The sequence below is a fragment of the Ptychodera flava genome, chromosome 8 (genome assembly GCF_041260155.1).
Source record: "Ptychodera flava strain L36383 chromosome 8, AS_Pfla_20210202, whole genome shotgun sequence".
NCBI lineage: Eukaryota > Metazoa > Hemichordata > Enteropneusta > Ptychoderidae > Ptychodera > Ptychodera flava.
Window position 1 is genome coordinate 34,494,357 of NC_091935.1, and position 17,792 is coordinate 34,512,148.

The 17,792-nt window shown below is 38.0% G+C and overlaps 1 protein-coding gene across 1 annotated transcript; it reads right to left on the reverse strand.

The window, feature by feature from the left end:
- Positions 1-323: 323 nt before the first annotated feature.
- LOC139139147 (zonadhesin-like) lies at positions 324-11,770 on the reverse strand. Its single transcript, XM_070707952.1, has 17 exons — positions 10,093-11,770; positions 9,725-9,838; positions 9,228-9,439; positions 8,935-9,042; positions 8,534-8,689; positions 8,240-8,408; positions 7,692-7,868; positions 7,246-7,451; positions 6,536-6,710; positions 5,938-6,048; positions 5,436-5,549; positions 4,019-4,146; positions 3,560-3,772; positions 3,095-3,244; positions 2,601-2,721; positions 2,339-2,374; positions 324-1,619 (listed from the first exon to the last, which is right to left on the reverse strand). Exons 1-17 carry the CDS (start codon positions 11,765-11,767, stop codon positions 1,402-1,404), a joined length of 4,083 nt encoding a protein of 1,360 aa, XP_070564053.1. The 5' UTR covers positions 11,768-11,770; the 3' UTR covers positions 324-1,401.
- Between the last annotated feature and the right edge of the window lie 6,022 nt (positions 11,771-17,792).

Consider the following 17,792-nt stretch of genomic DNA (forward strand, 5'->3'; position numbering starts at 1 on the left):
TCAGGCAGAAACGCGTCAACAGTGGGTAACTCCTGTTCCAGTAATAGTTGGGGCAAAAACGTCTCTGCTCTTATTGTCTGGACTAGCCAACGACCATTGAACTATCGCGCAGAAATTTTTTACGGTTGCTGATGGAATCTTTCATGGAAGCTCAGTTTCAAAACTCTCAAACTGAAATCCATGATCATGAGTTCCTTGTCCTTCAGTCGGATTAGGTGTCCAAACGTCACATTCAACCGAGCAAAAGTCATCAATAGTTAACGTCCATGCCTTAAGAGTTCGAAACATGGACACAAATTACTTTTCAAATTTCAACACATTGTCAATTTAAAATCAACGATTTATTGCTGACTGAGGTCTGTTTGTGCCTCTTGGTGTACATTCGTCATTATGATTGAAAATTGCATAAAAACGTAAAAGTATATACATTTGTGTTAGATAAACAAAAAGTATCGAATGCACTAATACTGATAATTACTGATCAAATGACCAACATATATATGTAAATGTAATAACATCGATTCGTAATGTCAGTCTGACAGACACGGCGGTGTATATACCTTACAAAAGGTTACGTTCAGGATGTTCTTTGTTAAACGTGCAGGTCCCTAGTTTTGAAACACTGCACAGATACACACTTGTTATAACAAAAAGGAGGGATAAAACTGCATTATGTAAAATTCATACAATACAATACTGACCTATCAGTGGGAGATAAAAACATTTGCTTTTATTACTTCCGCTTTCAACGAGTGTTTTTTATCTATCGCTGATCGGTCAGTGTTTTATTTCACACGGATTATGCTGTGAAATCAACATTATGTTTTGCAAGGGATGGAATAAAAGTTGTTCAAAGTAAACTTGAAAAGTGAAAAACATTACAAACACGATTTGAACTAATTTGGGATAATAAATTGGTGAAGTAATGACGATTTTGTCTTTAAATGTAACCTTATCTGCTTTCCTTTTTAAGTTACACACTTGTTTTTGTGATGAATTTAAATTGGTAATATTGCAAGATTCGGCTATAGGGCATCTAACACTTTTGAGAAATTTGAAAAATATAAAGATCCAATTATCCCAAATTTGTGTTTACATTACAATTTTACTAAAACAAGAATAAAATGTAACAATAGTGTAAATATTCTAGCTGTTTGTTTAAATAGAAAGTCGGATGTCGTAAATTTTAATGCGGAAAATGATGCCAACATAGCTCTGTAAATCACAAACGTCCAATGGACCTAGTAATTACTTTGAATGGAAATGATTATTAGACCAGTTTTATGTCACATTACTCACAGAGGAGCGCTCACGAAAACAGTTTATTTTAAGTTGTTAATAGTATCTTACAACTATTGCAAAGTTCATAGTTGCTTATAGTTCCTTTGGAGCATTAACTTTTCAATTTAAGGTCCCACTTTGTCGGTCACTCTGATCACTGAGGCGACTCTGGCTGATGTTGTAAGGCTCCATGTCGTAGCATTCATTCCTGACGATAGGATCTAGCTCTGTCTGGTGTGTTCGTTGTCGTCGTCGACGATACAGCACCACGCCAATAATACAAACGACTGCCACGGCGACAACTGCCATCAACGTGGGAACAAGCCATGACGCAACATCTACAGTGAATAAAAAGAAATGGCATTTTTTCATTGAAAAAAAGAAGTATTTATGAGCCTCGAAAAAGAAAGACTTAAACTTTTGCTCAAATTTTCATCAAGGAATCTTTCAACTATCCTCCTTCAAAATCACGAATAAGAAATTGGGATTACTGTTCAAATTTTAGTACCAGAGAAACAAATTACCCAAGATTTATCAATATCTGAAATTCAAAATGGCCGCCACTAAAACTAAGCCAGTGAAAGTTTTTTTTTACACCAAGAGCTTTAAAATGAACCCCCATAAACACAAGTACTGATTTCGCGTATGTATTAATTTTACCATTCATGAAACGAATACTAAGCAAAATGATAGCGTTTGTACGCACACAAGGCAAACATACAAACTAGAGAGCTTTCTCAATTTGAAGTTTTCGATCTTTTGTCTTCTGAGTGAAAACAGTGGATGGCAAAACATCAACATTGACAGGAAAGCGTAAGGATATATTGGTATGGACGGGGGAAAGTTTGAAAAACATCTTGTACCTCTTTTGCATTAATTCATTGGCGAGTAAATATATTTAAGTTAAAGAACTAATTTCTGTTGGCATTTTGACCAGGAAACAGATCTGATATATACTACTCGTAAGATAGAGATGGGTAGTTATGTCCAGGGATTCTAAATATTGTATTCGGTTTAATGACAGTGAATCATTTCGATAGTTTTTGTATGTACTTACCTGAACTATGTGCTCCATCGGCGGTACTAGCGCCCACTGCGGGTAAAAGAAATATCAACATGTTAATTTTCTGTCCTTTCCGGCATTTTTACGTGATATGATGGATGCACAAGCTGGAATGTAACGAAAATACTGATTTGAGTGTCAAAATGTGGTAATACATTATACCACACTACCTCATATAACAAAACAAGTAACTTTTGCGGTTGTTCGATGTAAAACTACTCTTGGGTCGAAACATCCGACGAATATTACAACTTACCAATAGTAATGCCAATGAGGGTATCTTTTAGTGTACCGTCATTTCTGTTCTTCTCAAGGACTTCTTCAATGTCTTTAACGATTGTCACAGACACTCCGGATTTCAAATCATTTTCATGTTCCTGTGATTCGCAAAGCAAGTATACTGTCAGGTATTGGTATGGCGCAAAAATAAATTTTGTTCGCTCACAAATTTTCTCGTCCAATAATGCAAAAAATTCATCAAAGATCCGCCACGATAGAAATCGCATTGGCCGCCCATATTGTGTAGCAGAGGAAATTTGACACTTTTGCTTATTTCATAGACTATAAAAGACATGATAGAGTCACTTGGAAATGCTGCAAAATCCTAGGTTTGTCAGCCGGTAGATAGGCCCGCTTGATGCAATACCCAATTCAATATGACCAGACAAAAAGGTGACCGGCTAATAAAACTCTCGACATTGCAAGAAGATTTCGAATAAATTTATGGACAAGATAAGTTAAGATACTTACAATGACAATACGTAGTTCTTTCTGGACATCTCGCCGTTTGTTCAAGACATTCCTATCTATACAATCAATATCACTACAATCGGGGACACTGTGTACGTTGTTCCGTAAGTAGTAACTCAGGTCCTGACAAATACTTAGTGCGTCAGCAATCTGAAAAAACAATGTCATTAACAGTAAGATGCAGATGAAGATGGACGCGAATTCCATCTTCATCGCAGCTTTCCGTTTATTAAATACACTCTACATTGTTATTTTCAATGTACAAACATGAACTTGGCAACATCGAAAAAGGTAAGCGTATAGCATCTATGTGTGACAAAGACTAAAAGCTGAATAAAATTGGTCAACTACTTTTACCATATAATCGTAGCCTTTGCAATGTTTTATATCTGATCATTAGCCATGTTTTTGTTGACATTATTCAATATGCACATTTCTTTTTGTCCGAGCGATGCTCATACTTACAGATTGGTCGAATTCTACGTCAATCACTAGACATTTGTTGTAATCCCCAGCCAGATGATCGTAACATGTATCTTGGTTGGAACGTTGTTCCATAGCAACACTGGTGCACAGCTTCACGCATTCATCGCCAACACAAGCGTCTTTCACCCGTTCACACCGGCCATATTCACCACAGTCCGAATCATCTTGGCACATCAGATGATCGTTGTAGTACTATGAAAGAAAATATGCGGTTTAAATCACACAGTGTCCATCCATTTATTCAAAATATTTTGACATGACTTTATTCAGCAACGTGTACGCTTTATCAAGACCGCGTTCATGGTCTGATAAACAAAACAGAACTGACAAATGTCTTTAGAAAAGAGTGAGTACATTAACAGCTGTACTAGACATCTAATTCAAGGTAAAATACAAGTAAAATGAGAAAATCTTCAAAAGTTTTATCATTGTACTTACAGTGGAAGCAATGAATTCCTTGCATTTAGTGGCACCATTGTTACAGCTACAAAGTTGACAACCGTCACCACTGGTATAATACCAGCTCGATCCATCAGATGAGAAGACATCGTCAACGAGACAGTCGTCTGAAACGCAACGTACTTCCTCATTAAAGTGTAACCCAGAACCCATATTTCAATGGTGCTACGGTAGTCTACCGTAGGCTCAATTTATCTTATTTTCTGTTGTTAGAGCTCTCTGATCATTGTGATACTCGATTAAGCGTTTGAAATAGTGGTACACTCAAAACAATGTCTAATACCAACTTTAAGTAAGATTATTTATCTTTTCTATCGATATATTCCTGCGAGCGTACGGATAATTTGAATCACGGGTTAAGTCTGTATACACACAGAGTAACATTGACAGAGTGGCAACACCTATTGTTTAAGGCGTGAAGCGGTCACGTAAGCAATCCATGTTTGCCTCGCCTCACGAAGCTCTTGGCTCTCTTTTCCGAAGAGTGCCGACCATGCATCCTTCGGTAATTTTCGGATTTTCACCAATTGTTAAGCGAAAGTATGTTCGACAAAGTTTGTGTTGTTGTTGTCGTGTGGTGCTGATCGGAATTGATGTGCTGGCAAAAACGGGAGTGTTTTGAGCTTCAGGAAAGTGGGTTTTACCGTTTTAAAAATTCTCTCATATTTTATGAATATATAATGAGTGTGTTTGAACCAAATTTGAAAGTCTTTATCGATACTGTCTGGTTTACTCAATGGTTTAAGGTCAGTCATACCGTCTTTTACACGTTCGTCAAGAAAGAACATGTTTATGAAACTGCTGGCGTGTTATGTTTTGATTGGCGTGAAGCAGTGTTTCTGGCCCGAGAGCTCACAAAGTAACTATGGTTGCTACGCGACTGGCAGTACGATGCCATCTCGTCGTATGTTTCGCATAATCTCGTGTAATTATCAACCACAAACAAAGCCTCAAAAAAAGTTTAACACCTATGAAGCTCATTTTAATATGAAAAGCCAATAGTCTACCGAGACGACCATGGAACAAAAGGCATGCAAGTGTTGCCACTCTGTCTATGTTACTCTGTGGTATAGATGCATAACGTATTTTACATGTGAATCAAATGTAACAAATCTTTCCTCAACAGTGAAGATTGTTTGTCCTGACAAAATCATCTTAATTTATTCTACGACTATGTATCAGAAATTTCCTTTTGCCCTTTCAAATGAATTCTAAGTTTCCATGTAAACTCAGACAAAGAGTCCAGTAACTAAATACTGTTATTCTCATTGATGCTTGCCCCAAACTATAATCGTTCGAGATTTTTCGTTCCATACGGTAACATTTCAACTACGATTGCCGATAAAGACTTTTAAGTAATGCAAGGGAATGTATTGAAATAACATATTAAACTCACTGCGTTCACAATTGTCACCAGAGAAACCATCAGCACATAGACATAGATAGCCATCATCATCAGTGACGCACATACCACCATGATGACATGGATTGTTTTCACAGGCAGAAATCGCTGAAAGAAGGAAGAGTAACAAATAAGGGGTCCAGAACTCTATGCTTATGTATAAAAAGATTTATCCCGCAGTACCCGAGTGTGACTTTCTCCCGACACGTTCATTTTGTGACGTCTATATATATAACTCTTCTATTTAATTGGTCGCCATTGTCAAGCAATTGTTGCAATTGTCAAGTAGGAATCTCTCTCTCTCTCTCTCTCTCTCTCTCTCTCTCTCTCTCTCTCTCTCTCTCTCTCTCTCTCTCTTTCTCTCTCTCTCTCACACACACAAAAAGCATATACATAATAACACTAGAAAAAAGTTACAATTCAGCTCTTCAGGGTGAAATGTCATAAAGGTGGAATTCTTTTCAAATGTACCTTTACATTGTGAAGAAATACTCACCGGTTTTACAACGAACACCTTGGAACCCAGCAGGGCAAGTACAGGTGTAATAATTGCTGTGTTCAGTACAGGTACCGCCATTTGCACAAGGATTTGGATCACAAAGGATGGCTGTTAGTAAGATGTCATAAAAAATAAATTAGACAAATCTCAGTACAAATTTTACAAATTTCGAATAAAAAATATCGTTCGTATTGTATGACATTCATGCGATCGCACGTATTAACATGCACATACATACACACGCATACAAGCACATACTTATAGGCATACATACATACATACATACATACATACATACATACATACATACATACATACATACATACATACATACATACATACATACAGACAGACAGACAGACAGACAGACAGACAGACAGACAGACAGACAGACTGACTGACTGACTGAATGACTGACTGACTGAATGACTGACTGACTTATCTGCTTGCTCACTTACTAGCTCACGTTCTGACTGACTGACTTGCTTGCTTTCTTTCAGACATATGTTAGGGCGACACAAACGTGTGTACTCACAAACAAATAAATATACAGACGTTCTGTGTGGCAGACGTTATCATGACAACATCTACTCACCTGAACAGCGCATGCCATCTCCATTGAAGCCTACATTGCAATGGCAGCCATGTTCGCCAGCTTTCTCACCACAGAATGCATTCGGATCACATCTGATAGAAATGCAGTCTACCCTGCCATTTTCTAAGCACGAGCACTTCTCGTAGCAGTTTTCTGAGATAATAGAATCTCCAAACTGAAAAGGAGACGTTCGAAATTATAGCAGTCTGATAAGCACTAATTCAATAAAACATGGGAAATTCCAGCCTATCTACCCTAGCAATTTCAAAAATCTTACTTGTAACGCGATTTGAACTAATTTGGGATAATTGAATGGTGAAGTTTGATCTGCAAATGTAAGCTAATCTGCTTTTCTTTTTACGTTTTACTCTTGTTTCTATGAGTAATTTGAAATATTGCAACATTTAGCTTTAGGGCACGTACCACTTTTGAGAAATTTGAAAATTATGAAGAACTAATTATGCCAAAATAGTTCCAATCGTGTTCTCATATATTTTATTGATTTCCTTCCGTTACATGTGCTTGTTGCATTCATGATTTTTACCTAGCTATGAATACTATTTCAAACTCATTTCAAAAGGGAATTCCTTTTCTATGCCTTCTTCTTCTGGACCCGTTATATAGGCTATGAACCTTCAATAATCAATGTTTGCAGGCATTCCTCGGACTTAAGCACATTCATGATAATCCCTAAAGTGTACTGTACTTACTTCAATCATTTCACTCTGGTGTTGGCATGGACACTGTTCAATGGGTACGCAATGTTCATCCGTTCCTAGAACTTTGCCCTCTGGACAGACACAACCATCTACCAAACGCCTTTCCGGACATTCATAATATAGAGTTTGGACACTGCACGAAGATGTACAAGAGGGGACGCTTGCATTGTAAACCTTATCTGCATCGCATGTTATAGCTGTAGAAATGTTATCAAAGTAAAAAATATATTAATATTGTGATCATGATTCAGTCAACAAACGCCCTTGTTAAGAGTTACTCATTTGAACGTCGAGAATACATGACTGACATGTTGTCATGTCGTCTACCATGCCATGTACGCCAATCCGATTTTCTTTCTCTTAGTGAGTGAGTTTTCTATTTTAATTGGTTAAATTTCACGCGAAAGTCGTGAATATGTCATGTACGTCGAACTTACGGCAGAGGACGTCACTTCTCCAGTTAATCGGGATGAAGTTGTCAAGGCAGGCTTGAGCATATGCTTCAGCATTCATACACAGTCCTCGTTCATCTGGTAGCTTGGCACACAGGTCAAACATACAGGCACCAAAATAATCTTCGTGGTTCACTGTTGTATGGCATGCGGCGAAAGGGCCTAAGACAAACACGGCGAAAAGAGTTTATGTTTACAATTACTTATTTTACGGTAGACGTTTATGGGAAGTTGAAGCCAGACCTTGTATCTTACGTCAAGACACTTACTGTCTGATAATTGCCACAGAGAACACATGTCGTACTGTGAAACTTTGAGTAAGGTCCAAGTTCGTATTTCAACTTGTCAAACATTTTTAACAAACGAGCGAACAGACACAGACAGACATATTATATATATATATATATATATATATATATATATATATATATATATATATATATATATATCCTATCAAGTCCTTGGACGATATTTCACTATATTTTGGTATATTCGCTAACTCATAAAACAAATGTTACTTCTTTCATAATTACCATCTGGATCGCTGAGGAGAGAACACAGCTCATGTGCCAGCATTGCCACATCAACATCAGTAGCGCAAGGGGTGCATCCACGTGCTTCGGAAAAACATTCTTCAGGATTCGCAACCCATGTATTCCCAAACATGGCTGCCCTATGGGAATGCTCCATTTCCAGTGGAATCTGCGGGGTTAATGACCAATGACACACAGGTAAGACATTTACAACAATAAATATGACTTTCAAGTAAGTAATAACTAATGCTTTTCTTGGACTATGCTGCAAATGAAATAAAATAAGCTACTTACAAGTCTATATTCTGGATCCATAAAATCGTCCGCAGGGTCACCATTGAAGTTTCCACAGAGTCCTCGAACGATTCCCTTGTAAGTATCTGATATTTTAATGTCGCCGTAATGGTGTCCATCCCATCTAACCACTAAACCGATGTCCACGTAAATATTCTGAGGTAGTATACAAAGCAGGGCGTAAGAATGTAACACCTTCAATGGACTGCCACTATCTGCTCTCAGAAATATTCTGTGTTCAAAGCATGTTAACGGAAAAATAATGTAGACTGTATTTTATTCTTAAAGAATATATTGTAAAAAAAAACGCTTCCCCATGAAACGTGGATGTACAGAACTAGAATTAAGTGACCATAGGCCATAGTAGATATTTAAAAAGCAGCCGTCATCGCTATACCTACCGTATACCTGCCACTTTGTTTTACTTGTATTCCTGATGATGTGTAGTAAGGTACAGCTACATGTGATCCATCGATCATGACGTTGCCGTCTCGCATCAGTCGGATTTCCTGCAAAGACAGCACAAAATCGTTCTTTTCTGAACAAACGTAGGTTTTCAAGTAAAATCCCTGCAAACACTAATTTTATTCTCCTGAATGGTAACGATCTTTTCATTCTTTATGAGGCAAAATACGTTTCAATGACGTTTACACTAGTGTCCTGCATGCTACCTGGTAGATGCATATGTGCCTACCTGTCCATATACTATTACAGCCAACTCTTGAGTGACGCTCAGAGTCTCTCCTCCTACGTCAAAAGCTTCATTGCTCACCACAACCCTAAATGAAGTTTTCTCCGTTGTAGCGCTTTCAGTCAAAATATACATGCAGTTACCCTGGAAGTCGTATTTTTCTCCGTCATACGTGATGTAGTGTGGATCTCCCCACACATAGCAGACACCATATTCTTAATTAAAAGAAAAGAGAAAATACGTGTTCTGTTGAGCTCTCTTTAATATTCCCATGTATTAATAAACCGCATTAAGCAAATCCTTCTATTCAGGATTTAACACTATTTCGCTTTATTATGTGTTTTTAATGTACCTTTATGAAGGTATCAGGCTATCGGTTAAAAGGATCAATAGAAGTCTACTTAAATCAAAGAAACACAGTAGTCACCGTACTGCAGGAAGACATATCTGCAGCGCATAAAACCTCATTTTGGTGAGGTATTTTGTCTAAAATATGTTACCTTGACCACAGTTGAATCCATCAAATCCTGGTGGACAGAGGCAATCGTAACGTCCAATGCTATCAATGCATTTGCCACCATTTTTACATGGGTCGCTGCAACATTCGTCGATTTCTACAAGACAATTATAAGAAATAGCTCGAATTTTTGCCTTCTTGTATTTTAGCATTCACACGTATCCATAATTTTGGTGTCGGTAAAATTGCCAATTTCCCAAGAAAAGTTAAGAGTACTTTGGGTAGTCAAATAAAATATTGTATCTATGTGTGCTGTGTATTTGAGGTGAAGATACGGCACTTGTCCATATCGTAATTGTCGATTTACATCAAACAACATGTTACTATCGTATTGCTTTCCATTTTACTAACCTAAACAGTATGTGTCATCCGGTGGTGGTATCCAAGTTCCGTTTTCACATTCGCTGAACCCTTTACCATGCTTTTCAAACCCTAGGACGCAGTCATAATGGATAATGGTGCCACTTGGAACTGGATACTCTACAACGTCTACTTGAACGCCATTTTCTGGAGTGCCAGGGTCTCCGCACATTGGCTCACAAAGAGGAGCTGCATCGTCCCAGTCTCCATCTTCCAGGCACAAGAGAGCTTGGTTTCCAACCAGAAGGAAATTTTCATCACAGCAGAATCTAGTAATTGTACCTGGTGGAACTGGGTATGTGTGATCATCTAACTGGCGTCCATTATCTGGTGTGCCTGGATCATGACATCCTGGTAGACAGGTTGGATATTCAGGGGGATTCCATATGCTTTGATTGCACGTGAGAGTATTTTCGCCGAACAAGAAGTAGTCTTCAATGCACTCAAAAGAGACTGTCGTTCCAGAGCAGACAGGGTATGTGTGATCTTCTACTTGTGAGCCATTAAGTGGTGTGCCTGGGTCCTCGCATTCTAGAAGACAGAGTGGATGTCGTTTTGTCCAGTTAGGGCCTTCACAAATGGTTTCATAAGCCTCGAGACATTCATTGGTGTGAGGGTCGTGTAAATTATAACCACCAAGACAGCCATACGAGACTTTAGTTTCTTTTATGACAGGGAAGTCATGGTCATCCTTTTGGTATCCATTCTCTGGCGTGCCAGGATCATCACACAAGGCTACGCAGTCAGGAAGAATAGAATCATACCATGCACTGTCATTACATATAGTTTTATCATTGCCTATGAGTTCAAACCCTTCGTCGCATCGAAATTCTACAATTGTGCCGCTGCAAACAGGATACTCATATTCTATTGTTTTTGATCCATTGGAAGGAGAGCCAGGATCATCACAGGGTCTCTTGCATAATGGCAAATCATCCCATGTACCATTGTCACAGGTTATGCTTGCACTTTCGACGCATTCCTTGTTGATGTTGTCGTATAAAATGTATGGGTCATCACATTCAAATTCGACGATATAACCTTCATTGACTGGATACTTATGGTCTCCAACTTGACTTCCATTTTCAGGGTGCCCGGGATCTCCACAGGTTAGATTGCAACTCGGTATGGGAGAGCTCCAGTTACCATCTACGCACTCTAACATTTCCTGTCCGTGCAATTTGTGTCCTTCATCACATTCGAATAAGACCATTGTTCCTGAGCAGACAGGATATTCGGGCATGTCGACTTGCTTCCCATTACTTGGTGTACCGGGATCTATACACTCAGCTTTACATGATGGCACTTCATTTGACCAATTTCCATTTATGCATACACTATGATAGCTTTCTAAACAGGATCCATCTGATGGGTCGATTAAATCATATCCTTCATCGCAGCAGAATTCTACTACTGTGCCATTTGACGTCGGGTAATCTGGATAATTGCAATCTCCAGCGTACTGAGGGGATCCAGGATCACCACACATGATTCTGCATTCTGGAACGCCATCTGACCAGTTACCGTTTTTGCAGACGATTCTTTCCGAACCAATTAATTCATGCATGGGATCACATTTGTATTCAAGAACAGTGCCTTCACATACGGGGAATAGAGGAACGTTTACAAGTCCACCATTATCTACCTGACCCGGATCATGGCACATGATTTGACAGGTTGGAAGATTTGACCAGTTACCGTTTGTACACTCAATGCTGTACTCGTCTAAACAGACTCTTAAGTCTGGGTCATACAGGGAGTACCCTTCATCACATTCATATTCTATTTTCGTACCCTCTGACACTGGGTAGGAAGGCTCATCTACGGGGTTACCATTCTCTACCTCACCTGGGTCGTCGCACATGGCTTGGCAAGTCGGAACTTGTTCACTCCAATTACCGTTTACACAGGTAGTAGAAGGGCTACCAATGAGTTCATATCCGGGGTCACACTCAAAGTAAACCTCCGTTCCAGTGCAAACAGGGTATACAATATCTCCTACCTGTCGACCATTGTCAGGAGTTTTTGGGTCTTCGCAATCTTCTTTGCATTCGGGTACTGGATTTGTCCAATTTCCATCGTCACACTCAGTTCTTGCATCCTCCAGGCAAGATTGAGTCACTGGATCGTATAGCATGAAACCAGGGTCACAATAGAAGGTGACTTCTTCTCCACTCGATACAGGGTAATTGTGGTTTTCATTCTTTCCTCCATTTTCAGGGGATTTAGGTTCGTCACACTTACCTGTTATACGATATATACCATGGATTAAGATGAGATTCTGAACAATTTTTATACGGTCAAACTTTTATAATTCTGAACTGGATATCCGACAACATCAATATACTTTTTATGTCTTCGAATAACAACAACAACAACAACAACAAGAAACTCCAAAAATGATAATAATGGTAATAATGATAACAATAAAAAATAATAAAAATAATAATAATAATAATATAATAATAATAACAACAACAACAATAATAATAATAATAATAATAATATCGCTATATTATTATTATTATTATTATTATTATTATTATTATTATTATTATTTGTTATCATTATTATCATTGTTATCATTATTATCATTATTATTATTATTTAACAAAAAGATTAAATCCTTGTGCTTTTTAGTCAAAATATACTTTCAGAACGGAGCATTTAAAACTATGAGTCATTGCAGCTTTTCAATTATCTGACGATTTAAACAATAAACTTACGTGTGCATACTAATCCATCTCCTTCGTAGTATGGTTCATCACAGACACACTCCCGTATACCATCACGAATTAAACAAGACGCGTTTTCATCACATTCCAATTCTTCACAAACCATTTCCTTGCTTTCATTGCAGATGCATTTGACTGTACACTCCGGAGCAATAAAAATATCTCCAATCTAAAAACAGAGCAAATTCGTAATTACAAGTGTTTATTTTAATGCACTGGCCAGCTTCCAAGCGTTTATGAAATAAAGACTGTCGTCACATTGACTTTAGTAATACTTATTAAACATTGAATACACACTCGTACGTGCTGATAATGCTAACGGTCAAGCTACACGATACGAAATTTTCTCTCACACACTACTATATAAAACAGAAAATCATCAGGTGGAAGGCAGGATGCAGATGACATGCATGCGCTGCTTATTGTTCTGTATTTCTATACCATTTATTTAATCGGGAGCTTATATATTTATATGTTTTCGTTAACGGCTGTACATTTGAAAACGAAGCCGCACGTTCAATTACCTTGAACAAAATTTAACCACCTGTTTTTACAAGCTGCCTTCAGAGTTTACACTAGTTCCCGCCATTGCTTAAAAGAATGCTTAGATCGCTTGTTACAACTAGGTAGTGATATGATTGTGAATGTCATGGAAAAAGTTTTCCAACAATATCGATTCTTTTGCCTGTTTGGTTCATGTGTTGGTGTAATCTGAGCATAATTCAGTTTTTTAAACACTCACTGAGAAGTATGTTCCATTCACTTTACATCCACAGTCAACCGGGTCAACGCACTTATCGTCATCGAGTACAGTACCGTCCGGACAGAAACATCCCTCGATGTACTTATATGTTGGACAATTCTCTCTGGCGTAAGGCTCCACACAGGTGTCCATACATGGAGATCTGCTGAAATTATACTCTTTGCCTTCTTCACATTCGATAGCTGTTTAATAAAACAAACAAAAATATACAGCAGTCGGAACAAGTGGCAAACTTTGAAAATATGATAAAGAAACGTGTTGGTTTCAGTGTATAAGTAGAAACAGCAGTCACAATTAGCAAGCCTTGTTGCTGGTTATTTCAAACCCCATTTCAAAATATGCTTCATCATATCGATCAAAATTAACTCCTGAGTAATTCCATCGTTAAAGTAAAGCTATACATAACTAAGAACAAGAACGATATTGTAGGAAGTGTCACCACAAACTAGAAAGCGTTGCAAACTTACGACATGTATCTTCGTCTCTCCACTCTTCAACGGAATGTCCCAGATCTCTGCATCGGCGTTGGTATGCTTCGATAGCGGAGCAATAATCCCCAACAGCGCAGTAATCAGTAAGACATGATTTGTAAAATGTCTCATTGCCAACGTGTTCATGGCAATCTTGGAATGGACCTGAGTATACGTTATTTAAAATGTTAATTATTTAAATAAATATCACGCTTAGTACAGGCGGTGACATTTTTAATGATTAATTATTTATTTAAACTTTATTCATATGATGTGTAGTACAGGCCATGTTCATGTCATACTCACCAACTAAATGGCACCCTTTGTAGGGACCTAACAAGGTTAATACATGTATGAATTATTACATGTCTATGATCGCTAAAGTTAATCATTTTGTAGTAACTTACAGTGCATAGCGACTAGTTTCAAGATGCATCATTTTTCAAGTCAAAATGATTTACAGAAAGTTGCAGACTCTTGACAAGGTTCAGGTCATATGGGTACGTTTAATGTCTAAAAAGAGAAGACCAGGTGATAACAGCCATAGGTCTTCTTGTACAAATAACATATTTCCCTTCCAGACATGTGTTGAATCTTCATTGCAAAACGATTCAATATAACGTAAAATAAAATCGTTTAGCTTTCATTTTCTGTTTGACATAACGCATACCTTGGTCATCAATTATGACATCACATTTGTGATTTCCATCAGTCGGTGTACATGGATTTTCAGGCGGTATATCACATTGTTCTATTGCCCAGCTATGACCAAATTCGTTTACGTCCTCTGTCTGTTAAGAAGCAAGCACAAGTTTTACTAATATTTCGCTAAATGAAAGATGGAATCCAAATCGCCGAAATGTGCGTCACCTTCAAACCCTCTGTCTGATTTCTTTTACCAAGGTGAATACAGAGACAAGATCTACGACGCGAATACATGTATAATCAGTTGCAATTGCAAGAGTAACGATCATAACCGTTTAAAGACACAATAGCTGCGACTGTGTATTACCCCGATCTCAAAGTATCCTCAGTTATTCAAGAGTTTTCTTAGGATAAGACCTACTTAAAACCGCAAAACTTTATACCACTGTTATAAGTCTCGGAAGTGGCATGTAAATTCAAAAGTTTTAACATCGCTTTAGATTTTCCGCAATTTCCATAAACTAATCACGTGACAGAGCAAATAAAGATTACAACAACAAAATGTCAGAGTAAATAGCATGATGCTTATTTCTTGGATGATCATGATGTAAATGTGCAAGGAATACTGTTTTTTGTACTTTTCCGTGGGGCGCGATTTAACTAGTGCGGCCACCGTAAATTGTGTAAATTTCGCAGCTATTGTGCCTTAAACTGTATTGATGTTGTAGATCTGTTTAATGGTGAACATACTTTGACTAAAAAGAAGGTGCCAAAATATTAGAACAGGAATGAATATAGTAAGTAAACCTACCTCTGCACCACCCGGCATTACATACATGGATCCACCTTTACCATAGTGATCACAGAGACCACCAACTTGATATTTATAGGGATCAGCCGGTGCCTTGACAACCACTTGGTGTTTACCATCAAAACTTACATAGAAACCAAAATCAGTGTGAAGAGACTGCAAAATCAAATCGACATAAAATATGAGAATGCAGGAGCGTAAACAACGAAATGTTTATGCCGTAAATAAGCTGTAATGTTGACGAGATTACTGTGTCACCTTCAACGTATCAATAACAATTATTCTAATAAGTTGCACCGTAGTTAAAGTTACAGGTAAGGCCATTGGGCTGGGAGATGTTGCCTTTATGCCAAATCCGTAACTAACTTAACTGATTATAATAATTCCAATGCAAACAACATTAAAGTTGTATATCGAAGCTTTGCTTTCTTGGAATTTGTTAATGGTTACATGCGATTCCAAGTGTTACAAAATGTACTAACCACCAACATTCCATTTCGGACAATAAAGACATTGGAAACAGGATTGGCTGGCAAGCGCACTCTGATACCATCAATTCGAACCTCACCATCCTCCATCAAAGATATCACCTGAAAAGGAAAAAATAACGTTTCCCATTCGATTGAAGTACCGAGGTTTTCTAGATAGCCATATCGTAAATATGATGCTCTTCAACTTCTACAAATACATCACATCGATCTGCCATGTCTTTGTCGGTGATAAGTTTACCTTTATTAGCTAACGTTCAGAAGTCCAGAACAGTAAATGATTAAGTGCTTTTAGTTTAAAGGTAAGGTTGTTAACGTTTGTTGTTTTTACTGAAGTTAGATCTGGTCGACAAAGTCAGGGGATCTTTCCAAAACACAAAGATGGAACATCACTTAATTTATTTGGGGTATTGAAGATGAGCTTTTTTTGACGCGAGGCTTTACAGTGTCATTGTGTACTCAAGCACAGATCAATAGATAGTCAAGTATAATAACAGAGAGAGAGAGAGAGAGAGAGAGAGAGAGAGAGAGAGAGAGAGAGAGAGAGAGAGAGAGAGAGAGAGAGGAGGGGGGGGCTGTATAATCAAGAAAAAGCGCCACTTACTCGGTCATATATTGTAACGTTAACTTCTTTCGTAATCGAAAATACAGGATTTGATTCCGCCTTCTTGTTCAACACGGTAACATTAAATACTGGCGACACAGATTGACTGGTGGCGGCTAATATGTAAGTGCACACGCCTTGGAAACTGTAGTAGTCGTTGTTGAATGATATGTAATGGGGATCTCCGTAAGCTGTGCACACGCCACGCTCTGAAATTAGATAAAAACTTTAATGGCACAAATTACATGCATCGGTTACAATTCGGTTACAGTTACAATTATCTTTAGAGTGACATTTCTCGCCTATACTGCAAAGGCGCATTTGCTTGTATTTACGAGTCGATTTGTTCAGTGTGATATCGAAAATGACAAATAGAAAATTTGAATCATTTGAAGAACCTACCCTTAACGACGATGTCGAATGTGCAATTTTCTAAGACTTCTCCATCGTCAATCAATCCGTACGTTACAGTTTCAGTTCCAATCGAGAAATAATCGCCAGGCAAATGTGTCTCTGTCACACGCGTAGACTCAGTAACACATTCAGTTTCTGGTTCCTCCCACCAAATTTGTATTTCATTGATTCCGTCGGCCCACTCTGGTTCAGTATCGCTCGGACATGTGGCAAATGCTGGATGGTCTATATTGACAAAAGAATTAATACACGTTTAGTTTGAGCTATAATAAACATTCTACAAATTAATGGGAAATACAAACTTGCTTCTTTCACTTAAAGTAGAGCGATAAATCAACCTAGTTTAAGAGCAATTATGGAGATTTAAATAGGAATATAAACAAAGGTGAAGCTAACTACTCACCTTTCAATGTAAATGTTTCAGGGTTGCTTCTCACACTTTCGTTTCCATGAAAGCTCACAATGTCGAATAGATACGATGCACCTCTTACTAAATCTTCTGCAAGGCACAATGTATTCGGATGATCGCTTTTGCATAGTAATTGGTCATTATTGTCTTCAGATCGGCTCGGTATTTGATCTCCCCGCACTTCATATCTCTCGGGCTCTAATCCTACGTTGCTTGCTTCCCACATAATCAAAACTGATGTGCAATGTGGCTCATCTGTTATACCTTCCACTGGAACTAAAACCACTGTAGTGCAAGAGAGACACAAAGTATTTGAAAATGTTTTTGGCGTATCCGAATATTACCATCAAGT